The sequence below is a fragment of the Apteryx mantelli genome, chromosome 2 (assembly GCF_036417845.1).
Source record: "Apteryx mantelli isolate bAptMan1 chromosome 2, bAptMan1.hap1, whole genome shotgun sequence".
In the NCBI taxonomy this organism is placed as follows: Eukaryota; Metazoa; Chordata; class Aves; order Apterygiformes; family Apterygidae; genus Apteryx; species Apteryx mantelli.
In genome coordinates, this window is record NC_089979.1 from 58,590,797 (window position 1) to 58,603,230 (window position 12,434).

The following is a 12,434-nucleotide window of genomic DNA, read 5'->3' on the forward strand; positions in this document are numbered from 1 at the left end:
TAAGTGGAAGTCACTGTATACCAGTGTTTAAGGTAACAGATACCTGCATAGAATTTTGATTCTCAGCCACTCAGTTACTTTTTCTCTTTAGGGATATTTTCCTAGTCTGAGTAGCTTGGTCTTGATTATCACCCTCAGATTTACAGCTGCCTTTCCGTGCCCGGTGTTTCTCCTTTCTCTTATGCATCAGCACTAGGAAATTCTGTACCTGTTTTTCAGCAGGGGCATGGGAGCACCAAAGTTAGCAGCAGTATAATCTCCAGGGTAAACAGGGCCGGGGTGCTGTTATCACTGTGCCTTATAACCCTGCTAGAGGAGACATCTGTAAATTACCCGTGTCCAGCCTGCCTGCAAGGACTAATAGAGCTGCAGTGAGGATAATTCATGAGCAGATTTTCTCACTCGCCAGTGTAAACAGAGCTAGGGCTAGTCAGGTCTGAAATGTTGATTACTTTTAAAACGGCATGTTATAATTCTGTGTCCCAGGTTGAACCCTCCTTCCAGCACAGGAAAACAAACTACCACATGCGTGGCCAGTGCATGGACCACGTGGGCTGTGTAACGCTACAGATCAAGGACCACTGTTTTTCTAGGAAACAGGATTTGGAGGGAGCTCTTTAAGTGAGGATTGCAAAGGGTGATTTAAAAAAAAATCAGAAATCAATTTCACAATCCTTCCTATTAATGCAGAGTAAAGAACAGCTTTAACAGGAAGTTAATTTAGTGGCCTAAACGCTGTCATCTTCTGCATTAAATCCCTCCTCAAAACTTGCTTCTTTGTCACTAATCTCCACACTGCTCCCATCTGTTTGGTTGCTTGCACTGAATCACATTAAAACAAACACAACAAAATAATACATCTACCTATGCACGTGCTGACAAATAAGCTACCTGAATTCACTCTAAATGAGGAAAGCACTTATCCTTTCCTGGTTATGGTATCATTTTTTAGTATCTTTTTCTGATGAACCTAACCTTTGAGAGCCAGACTTAACCAAGAAGGTGCAAATTCACCCCAGGAAAGGAACAAAGGTGTCAGCTTGAGAGGTGGGGACATGGGGCCTTCAGCGTGGGAGCCTGGGGTTGCTGGAAGCTAAACTCAGGGCAGACCAATGGAAATGGGGTGGTCTTGGTTGCCTGCCTGTCCCTCACCACCTTGTTTCTGTCTCTTTTTATGGTGCCAGCATCAGCATTCACTCAGCTACAGAGCAAGCACTTTAATTTTAGATTGGTTTTCATCTGGGCAGAGAGCTGATCCAGCTGAAAGCCTGGCTGTAACTCAGCCAAGTCGCTTGCTCTGGTACCCGCGCTGCTGCTGGCACAAGGAAGGCAGCTGAAAGAAGGCGGCATTGGCGTTGGGGTGGCCGCCCTCAGACCCAGCCTGCACCGCTGGGAGGTGGAAATGGGGCTGTGATCGCAGCAGGAGGCGGCGATTATCAGGATAGTCTTGAAGATCCACGGGGCTGCCTGCCGCGGGGGCCATGCCCAGCGGCTGGCCGTGCCTGCAGGGCGCTGGTTTCGTGGTGGTGTTCGCCGCCCCGGCTGGGGGCGTGAGAGTATGAATCCCCTGTGAAGGGCACCTGCTGTCAAAAAATGGCTTAGCCCGTGAAGCATCGTTCTCATGCCTGGATGAAAGAGGCGCGTAACTATGTGTGACTGTGCCCAAAGCATTAATAGTTATATATTTGTGCTGATCTCAGGTGATTTTCTGGGCTTAAGGTACTTAAAGCTATTTCTTGGCATAGGAAGGGAGAAGCACCTCTGTGCAGAGGTTCAGTGCACCAGCCAGATTCACAGTGATCCAACTAGCAGAGTGAACTGCAAACAGGAAAAAACATCCCCTTATATATACTAATTTCAAGTGTTTTTTTCTTACTTTTTAGCAATCTTTGTTAACAAAGCTTTGTTAGGAGCTTCTTACCTTTTAGGGTTGGCTGATAGCCTGGCCAAAGTCAGTAAGGTCTTCAGAGAAGCAAAGAAAGAAAGGGATAGGAAGCAGCATAATTGGGAAACTACTAACATCTTTAAGTATTAGTAAAATAAAAAAGCAGTTTTTATTCTTGTGGGTTCCAGAAAGACTTTTTTTCCCCAGTCAAGACTGAGGAAATGGGGGACAGATCAGTAAATACATCCTTTAGAAAATCTCACTTAAATCTTGAGTTTAACTAGCCCTTGGCTTTATCATTAATGTGCTAGACTTGTAACGGCTTTTAGAGGAGTGTTACAACTCAGTATGCCAAAGCCAGCGAAGGGAGCTTTCTGCCCCCTCCCACAGGGCAGCTGTGTTGGCGGTAGTTCACTGTGCAATCTGGGTTCTGAGGAGGCGAATTTTAGGAGGAAGTAGGTCCCCGGCCTTGTTGGAAGAGCAGCTTTGATGCGGTGTTTGGCACTTGCTGAGCAGTTGACTCCTAAAGGGCTTGATTCACAATGAAAACTTGATGGTAAATTCTTAATAAATCGGTAGTGATCCTAATACTGTTCTGAGGGTGTTCTTGAGGATGCTTCGGGTGCATTGTTTATGGATACGGTAGTCTCTAACCATTTGTGACTCACAGGGCCTGCTCTTGTACAATAATACGTCATTAAACAAATGTTTGGCGGGTAGGGAAGTAGTGAGCTATGGAGGCAGTAAAGTGTGTCAGGTATCAGTCTTCCTGTGCAGAGAATGTTGGTCGTGCCAAAGCAATCATTTCATGCTGCAAGTTAATGCCCCTTAAGAGCTGAAAAGAAGTCTAAACATTCAGGGATGTTTCTTCGATTGTAAGAGAACAAAGTAAAGGAGAGCACTAAAACCTCCATATTGATTTTATTTTGTTTTCTACTTATAGTCTTTAAACTGGGCTTCTCTGAAACCAACTTCTCATTTTAAACATGAAGTCTGGGAATGATATAGGTGGGTCAGTTTTTGGCTTAGAGAAATTTTGTTTTACACTTCAGCCCTAAAGCCTTGGGAATGGAGAATTTACAACAGAAAGGTAATCAGCCTCAATAGTGACCCTGTGTGCACAAAGTAGGTCGGACCCACACAACAGCGATGTATAAAAAAACAGTCTGTAGAATTAATTATTTCCCAAGTAGTGCTAGAGTGACAAGATTCTCATTTTGAAGGTGCTCCACATCTGTTATCTGTTCTGAGTTATTTCCCTCTGCTGGTAACAGTGCTGTAGTCGGTAATACTCAGTTTTACTCAACATATAATTTAAACTCCTTTTAGTCTTCTTGTAACCCCTCAAAAGGATATTTATTTGTTGTCCACAATCACTATCCCCCAACTTGGCTGTATTATTTGAATTGGGGCCTTAGACCTAGCAGCGTTCAGCTGCACATCAACTGTGGTTTAATAAATCTAGACGAGGGGGGAGACTGCAATGACATGGAAGGGTCCTGGTGCCACTAGCCCGATGTGTGGCTGCGAGCTGGCTCACCGTGCTGAGCCTGTGTCCCCTCCTGGCCTTTGCTCCTCAACTTTGAGCAGAGAGGCCTTTGTGCTGAGCCCCGGCCCTTGGGGCGCGCGGGTCTGCACAGCATGGGGAGCGGCAGCCATGGTCGCCATGGTCGGCCTCGGGGAGTTTCCTGGAAGGGGGGAAATCCCTTTTCCTGCTCATGTAGACACACATCCAGTCGCACCCGGTGCTTTGGGGTGCTACTGTATTGCAGAGAAACAGCTCATAACTGGAGAAGGGCTTGGCCGCGCTGGTTAAACAGGTACGGGGGGAAGGTCCTGCAGGCCAGGGAGCCAAAGGCAGCCCGGGCTAACTGCGCCTGGTGGCGGAGCGAGCGCTGTCAGTCCTGTCTCCCCGGGCTGCCCCTGTGCACGTGGAGCTGCCGCCCTCCTGCGCGGTGGCACCACTGTGAGGAGGGGTTGGCATGGGGCAGCCGATCTGGCTGAAAAATAGCCAGGTGGAAAGAGCTGGCTCGATGGCGGGGCTGGGGCAAGCAGAGGGGGTAAAGGGAAGGCGGATACAGCTTGAGCCAGGAGTTTTGCCAAAGAAACACACATGAAACTGGAGCTCAAGTCTCAAAAATTCACTCTGGTATTTTTTCCTTCCCTTCCCCCTCTCTTTTTCCTTTCTAAGTTTCTGTGTACAGATTGCTTGAGGTTACATGGATTATTTCTCCTGGTGGTTATTGTTTTGCAATATTATGCCGGGATGTGTCACCTTAATATTTTAAACCCTATAACTCTCCCTAAAATGTTTCATAATAAATTTGCAACTTCAAATTCTGAAGGTTTCTGTGGTTGCTTTTAATGGCTGTATGCCCGCAACATGGGAAAGATAAGCAATGAAGAACTGGGGATAAAATTTCCTTGCTGACACCTTTTTAAATTAATGGAGAAGGAAGAGGCACAGAACAGTCTGGACTGTTAAATAATTTGGAAAAGTTTATTGCTTCAGGGGGCGATTGACCTTTTTAGAACAACTGGCGTTTATACACTAAGCACCGCTTTGCAAATACAGTGGAAAACTCCCAGCGTCTATAATTCAGATATAACGAGATCTCCGAGCCTGAAGCTTGCGTGTGATACTTGATACCAGTTGTGCTTAGTTCCCCCCCTTCCCGTGGAGCGACTTTCTGCATTTTGCTGGCGCCCAGCGCCGATTCACAGCGCTGCCCGAGCGGCGGCTCGGAGGAGCCGGCTGCAGGCGGCCCCTCGGGCGAGCAGCTCCGCGGCAGCCTGCTCGCTGGCCTCTCCGTGGGAGCTTCCCAGTGCTTCCCGGCGCCCAGCCGCGGCAGAGGAACGTGTGCGAGCAGCTCCCCGCAGCCGGAGCCTCCTTGCAGCGCGAGCCAGAGGGAGGGAGGGAGCAGAGCAGAGCGCAGGCTTGACTAAAGGAGCGAGCGCAGGGTTTGGGGCCAGGAATGACGCACGTCGAGCTGGATCAGAAACGCGGAAGAATTAGGAGCCTCTAAGTGTCAACTGGTCTTGGTTTAAAGAGCAACGCAGCTGAGCCGTGAAGCTGTTACGTGTGTGGCGTGGGTAAGATATGCATCTTTCTTTTACTTTTCTCTTTCTCTCGCTCTCTCTTTCGCTATCCACCGACACGCAAGTCAAAAGTCTTGTGGCAGGGATCAAGAGAGAAGGAGAAGAAGAAGAGTCGAGCTTTGCAGATTTTTTTTTCCTCTTGTTGATTTTTTTTTTCTTTCATTTTGTTCCAGACAAAGCCTAGAAAGATTGTGTTGTTAAGAGTTTAAGTGTACGTCTCTGCTGCCTCGGTGTGTCTGTGTGCATATGTACACACCGGCGGTATCCGTATGTACGCTTTTTTGGGTAAACAAGAGTGAAAGTCTGCTTCAGCTGGTCTGAAGATAGGAGACTTGGACTCTCTATCGGTTTCCACGGCACCGCCAGGTTCCTGCTACTTTGCGACTTGCTCTCTGCTGATGGCAGTTGATAATTGGTAGCCACAGTCTGCGGTCTGAGCCACAGCATTTTGTCTAGCGCCTGGGCCGGGCCCTGCTGATATACGGGAGAGAGAGAGAGAGAGAGAGAGAGGGAGAGACAGACAGACAGACAGACAGCAAACACGCTGGCTGCACCTGTGTGGCCCCGAGCGAGCGGCCGCGAGACGCGATTCCCCCGCGGCGCAGAGCCAGAGGCCGCCCGGTGATGCGGCGCCTGCTCGGGGGGCTCTCGGCAAGGCTCGAATCCCTTTTCCAGAGGACACGATTATGTCCAGTGAGCAGCTTAACAGTACAGCGGTGAAGGATGCACGGTTAAAAGACCTGTTATTGGAAAGAGGTACTCCCATTTTATTTATTTAATGTATTTGCATGACTAGAATTACTCTGAGTTTAGTCCCTGAGCTCTGTCTGAGTGAAGTGGAGTGAAATCCCACGTGTAATACTGCCGGCTCGGCTCGGCTCAGAGAACGGCTTGCAGTGGGAGCCCTACGACGTTGAGGAGGGCTTTTATTGCTTGCGAGACAGAGCTTGTTTTCAAAGGATAATGTAGGGTGATGATCCAGGTGTTTTCGCTTGTGTGATTATTGATAGGATAAGAAACTATTTCTTCTTTTCTTATTTTTCTGTGAAGGTGTTTTCTTTAAATACATAATTGCCTTTTTCCTGTTGTGCATTTATGAGGAAAAATATTCTGGGAAAAATGTACTATAAATTTTATTTCCTGTGTGTGAAGAAATATATATGTGTGTGTGTGAGAGAGAGACATGGGGTGGTAAAAGTGTATCATTTCTTTCTTTCTCCACCTTCTTCCCTGCTTAATTTGTGGGAAAAAATCCATATTAAGGAATACACGTTTATGGAGTGGAGCGCCGTGGGTGCCAGGGCTTTTCACACACGCGGACACGTGCCACAGACTTCGTCAGAGGGGCAGGAGGCAGGCGGGGGGAGAGGAACCGAAGTGACTCAGTGTGTCAGCAGCCGTCAGAAACTGTTGGCGTTGCCTTGAGCGGTGTCGGTAACTAGAGACTGCTTCTGTTCTTGTCTTTTTTTCTCTTTTCTTTTGCCTATTAATAACCTAGTGATTAGGAGGAGGACTAGTCAGGAGCGAGAAAATGTTAAACATCTCCCTCCCCTTCCCTTTTCCTCCCCTCTCCAGCGAGAAAATCCTCTCAAACATCATTGGGAAGTTTTGTTACGTTTTAGTGTTTGTAATATAAAGCTGAACTTGGAAAATGGTGTACGCGCACGCCTGTGCGCTGTGATTTTGTAATATGGCCCCGTTTCAGTCATTTATTTTCAAATGATTTTCGCCCCAGAGGGAAATGCTCCCAATCCTAATCCTTTACCTGTAGAGGAGAGGAGCGGTCCCCTGCCCCTGAAATGCTGGGGCCTTGATAAATTTAGAAGACTCTGCCCTTGGCAGATATAGAAGCAACATGTCACTCCAGTGATCTTTGCATTCTAGGAAAGCCTAAATCAACATTGCTTGTTTTGCATGTTGCCCTTTAGCAACAGTCTCTCAGCTTCCCGTCATAAAATATTACATGGTCCGAAAAAAAAAAAAAGTTGGGGGTGAAGAAACCCTTTGATACTTACTATTCACAGAATCTGAATTGCAACATTTGTCTTTTGTGTCAAGTCTGTATTCTGCACTTTTGACCCAGGAAAAAATTGGCTGTATACTTAAGCATTTGTTTTGTTTTGTTTTGTTTTTTAATTAATTTCTGTGCTTGCTGCTTTTGGATCTTTTAGTGCTGACATCATTAGCTTCCAGTGCCTCAGGACAAAAAATGGCACAGAGGCTGCTGCATATGGGTTTGATAGCAAAAAACAGAGGGAGGCTGCAAAGCACTGAGTAATGAAATTATTCATAAGTGTTGACGGTGTTACTAATGAATGGATGGTACTTAACAGAAAAGAGAAATTAAATGATAGACATATTGTTGCATTGTTGAGGGCCCTTTAATCTTTCTGTGGCTTTGAATAAGTTCAGCTACTCATGGGAGGATCGCAGAAACTCACTGCTTAGATCTTTGCACGCTCCTGCCCATTGCAAACTTGAGGCAAATTGCTGGACTTTCAGGGCACAAGCCGGTGTTAGCACATCTGGAGCCGGCCTCCCTCAGGCACCAGCACCCTCCCAGGTCTCGAAGACTGAGGTTTTGTTTGGAAGAAATCTTAGAATAATGAAACAAACTTGGGTTTCCTTTAGTTCCACCGCAGGACATTTTGAACTTTGAGTGTGAACAGTACTTTTCTAGCTCAGCTTCATAGTCATACTGTGTTTGCGTAAGCTTCAGCTACTGTTATTGCACAGAAGGGTGAGATGACTACAAATGAAAGAGTTAAGTGAGAAAGCTTATTCTCTCCCGTATATTTGCTTTGTCTTTTTGTTTTTTTAACTTTTGGTATCTTTTTTTCCTCATTGGCTTTTTAAAAACAGGAATTTACTATCGAGTTCCTAAAGTCACATTTTGGCACCCAAAAGTAGTGTCATTTTTGAAAAGTGCTGAGAACGGAGCGACTCCCACCACTTCACTCCTTTTTACCTCCCCGACAACCAAAGACCTCCTCCCGTTAACTGGAGGTTGTCTTTGAAGATGAGAGCGTCCCCTGTGAGCAATGCAGTTTCCATAGAAATACCAGCAACTGCGTAACTCCAAGGGGCAATATCTTCCCTTAGCTTGCTCATCCATGCTGCTCTGCTATAGCTGAAAGGGTACAAGAGTGACTGCAAGTGATTTGATTCTAAATATACTTTGTATTTGTCGTACAGGCAGGATTTTTGATAAAATGATGGGCTTTTATGGTGTTCATTGTGTTGTGTATCTTGCAACAAGTAAGCCCTGATGTCATTTTTAACCATAAAGGAACATGTCTTGGTTTAGAGTACCAGAACTCTTTTTAGACTTTTAAATGTATAGCAATGTACTAAAAAGTGAATTTTACTCTAGTTGGAGGGGAGTAAGTAACTGAAGAAAACACTACCCATAGGTTCACGAGGACAAAAGTTTGTTTTCAACTTGGTTTAGGTAATGTGAGTTAAAGACAAGGCTGTTCATTGCTTTCACACTATTTAGCTGATTAAAATTAAGGATAGTCTCCCCCCATTCCTTTTTGGTAGATAGAGTCTAACAGCAAAAAGTTAATCATTGAAATACTACATACAGTGTCCCGATTCCTTTCTCCGTGACCCCTGCTTTGAAGCTTATGGAGCCCTCTTAGCCTCTGTTTGTATTGCAGATGGCTATTAAAATAGTTTTTATTTTTTAAAGTGGAATTGTTGTATTATCCAAAGGATCATCCTTGGTGTTTCTGCTGAAGAGCTTCTTACCTGTGGGGGCTGCAGTGAAGGATCACTGGGAAGTTTCTTACCTTTGATTGGCAGCCACTCAGTATCGATTGATCAGCACTGCTGAAAAATAAAAAAGAATTCATTCTTTTTAGGACACATATTTCTTTGCAAAATTTTGCAAAATGGACACCAGTAAACATCTTAATCTGGATCAGTTTGATGAAGTAGTGGGTGTTTTCAAATTATTGCTTTGATTACTGACATTCTGTGTGTGATTGACATTTTTCTTTTCTCTCTTTTTCCTTGTTGCAGCTGAACTGGAGTTTGTTCAAATCATCATTATAATTGTGGTTATAACTGTTATGGTGGTAGTGATCATCTGCTTGTTGAACCATTACAAACTCTCGACACGCTCCTTTATCAACCGACAGAGCCAAAGCAGAAGGCAGGAAGAAACTTTGCAGACAGTGAGTATGAGCTCCCCTGTACCAGCTTCCTTGACTCATGCTGTACTGGTCTGTATCAAAGGCTCCTGAGAAGCTCTCATATGGGCAACTGTCTGAAAAACTTCTGGTTTCTGCTACTGCTTGTAGTTAGGTTTGTTGCTGATGTTGTATTTATCAGTAGACTAAAATTGAGAACATGAGTTTAAAATGTACTGCCTGTGATTATTTTTAGGCCCTGCTTTGTTTTATGTAGCTTTTCTTCGTTTTGGGTTTGGGGGCTCAAATACAAAATCCTGTTCACTGCCGCTGCTGTAGTTTGAAGGGGAGTGGAGGGGACTTCCCCCCCTTCACACAGTTGGAGTGTGAAGAGTTAAATACATGTTGCTGTGGCTTTCTGTATATTTATTAATACCATCTGGAGTTTTACCACTATTATTGTTTTGTGAAACTGCAATAACAGTTTGCTGGATCCAAAATGCTAGTCCAGTAATGGCCCAGGAAAATATAGCATTTTATCTGTCTCGCTCCAGCAGCAAGAAAATATTAGGCAAATGATCTCTCCCCAAGGAATTGGGTGGTTAAGATGCCTTGTTATAGAGCCGAAGGCTTAAGACTGAATCTGAGTCAAGTCTTGTGGTAAAGTCTGTCCTCTGCCAACCCAGTTAACTTGGCTTGCGAGACATGTTTACCAGTTGGGATGCATCGCTCTCTTGTTTGGGTTAACCACAGAGCATCTCTGACCTTGATATATCCCCCCAAGTTCGCAGTGCCACAGAGTATCCCGTGCTGTTGCAGGGAGATCCTTTCTGATGTGCTCTTCGATGTCCTCAGAGTGCTGCTCCTGGCCTCTTTGCTGCCTGATGTGGCTGCAGGGCCATTTGTGAGGGTAGCTTTCATGGTGCATTGAATTCCTGGCAACAGTACTGGGTTCACTGCTTCATTTTGTTTCACTGTCAAAAAAAAAACATACAATTTTGACTGGAAGGCACTGTCCCATAATAGTTTAAAAGGCTGAGTCCACTGTCTCACCTTTCTTTCCACCCCTGTCATGTGTTCTCATCTCTTTGCTTGTGCTCCTTGGGGAGCTGGTGATGACACGGTGGGAGGCTTCAGGGAGCTCATCTGGCTGAAAACTAGTTGCTTTTTTGGCCCAGTTAGATTTCAACCAGATCAGCTCCCTGAACGAGTGAAGGGCATGGGCACAAGCATAACACTGCTGGCACAGGAGGAGGCAGGAATGGTGGCACCAGGATTTACCCTGAACTGCTGCCGTGAAGTTGCGCTCCATGCAACTTTGTCCTGAAAGGCACCTGTAAAACAGAGCAAAACTAGAGCCCTTGAAGCTCTCATTTAACACATCACCTGCGCTCTGTTGCTGATATGAATAGCACTCGCACCTCAGAGGCTGCATCGAAAGGAAAGGAACTGTCTCCTCGAGAGAAGGTAGACTCATTCCCTGTCACTCTGGTAATTCACAAATACTTAGTACTAATTTGGTTACAAATGAAGTTAGAGCTTGTGAAACTTTAACCTTGTGGACTTCTGTGCTGGAAAAATTTGTTAGATTAATTTGAGAATTTCTTTGAAATGGACACAGTAATTCAAGAACCACACTTCTGTCTGAAAAATGTTAGCTACATTTGCTACGAGTAGTGCCTAAAATGAAATAATTTAAGATAAGGGAAACGTATTTTCGTCTTTGGAAACCTTTTAAAACTGCAGTAAGCTGTCAAATGCATGAAGTAACTCATTATTTTCTTTGTATGGTTCATTAGTATTGTCTGTTATTAGAGTGAATTGGGCCTTTCTCTTGGAAGCAAGGGAGGAAACATCATCTTTTTGTGATTAAGGACATGTGATTAGGCAGTGGGGACTCAGGAGCTGCTTTAGTATCCAAAACTGCTCTTAAATCATTTTTAAAACATTGACTCAGTTTCATTTTGATGACACCCTTTTAAGTAATGATAATCATAGTCAAGTGAGTATTTCATAGGAATTGATGATTGGTCGGCAAGAACTGGTTACTAATTCTTCTGAAGACTTTCTGGTACAGGTTTGTCATCACTATTACTCATCTGGGTTTCGGATAAGCCAAAACTGTTCTTAAAAGATTGTCATATTTATGCAGAACAGGACTTCAGTGGTCTCTGAGATCAGATGTCATATGTTTGATTTTTCCTTTGTCTTTGGTGTTAGAAGGAAATTCTGATGGAAACTAATTATGTGCTATTCACACTACAAATAATAAAAGCAGTGTACAATGCATGAGAATCAGGAAATGAAAGCATTTATTCTGTGAAGTGAAACTGGAAATGACCAGTCTATTTCATTGTCCAAAGCTGAGTGAATTGCACAGGGTAAATAGATATGAGTACATGAGTAGTAAAATACAAGTTAGATTATACCCTTCTAAAATACATTCATGTTTTAACCAGGCAGGCTTTGTTCGGTGCGTGAATGCTGTTGGTAACTGGGATGCTTCCCAGGGAACAGGGTTTTTATGGTATACAGATTCTGAAAACAGATTTAAAGGTTTATTAACTACTAGTGTCTAAAGAAAATACCATTCTGACTCAGGCCTTTTGTTGTTTGAGAAATGGTGAATGAAAATAGAGGAAGTTAGCAGTACTGCTTGAAAGAAAATAACAAAGTAAATGAACTGGCTGTTGGCCAATTCCTGTAGTTGACTATGAAGTGAAACCCCCTTCATGTTAGTTGCAGGGGTGTATCAAGAAGCAGAATCTGGCCTCTCTGATTCGATGGACCATTTTTTCCATGCATGCATTATGTTCAATTTTGTTCCTTTTTCTCAAGCCAGTCCTATTTCTAGACAATCATGCGTTCCAACAGCTGAACTGTAGCTGAATTGCACAGATTTCTGATGCCATAAAGACCCAGTATCCAACAGCTGATCTTTTTATTCTGTATCTTTCAAAAAATGTAATGTAAGTGGACAAGTAAGTTCTCTACCACCTTTATAACCAGCCTCACACCTTTAAAACTCATGGAGTCAGGCCTCCAAAATAATGAAAAAAAAGCTGTGCATATGGGTTTCTTCTGTGTCTGGCTAAACTTCCTATGTGTTTTAAAAAAAAAAAGTGTGGAATTTGAAATTCTCATAGTCTTCTGAATCCAGAAATTAGAGGGTTAAAAGAACACCAAATATCGTTAGACTCACAAATGTTAGTAACACACAAAGGGCAGAAAACGGACTGATCCCAGAAAAAATATCGGTTGCTCTATGGGAAATGCATGCTGAAAAGTAGTTGTTACATTCTTGTACTGTAAAT

General features: G+C 44.2%; 1 protein-coding gene across 6 annotated transcripts in view; it reads left to right on the forward strand.

Moving 5' to 3' along the window:
- The window catches only part of LDLRAD4 (low density lipoprotein receptor class A domain containing 4), a 318,465-nt gene that overhangs the window by 296,153 nt on the left and 9,878 nt on the right, over nt 1-12,434 (forward strand). For 5 of the 6 annotated variants that reach the window (XM_013942419.2, XM_067290736.1, XM_067290738.1 and 2 more), the window contains one exon: nt 9,011-9,165. In XM_013942419.2, coding sequence (XP_013797873.1) covers nt 9,011-9,165 — 155 coding nt within the window. Of the gene's footprint in view, nt 1-4,992; nt 5,741-9,010; nt 9,166-12,434 lie in introns of those variants that run through there. The other variant, XM_013942433.2, reaches the window with a different exon arrangement.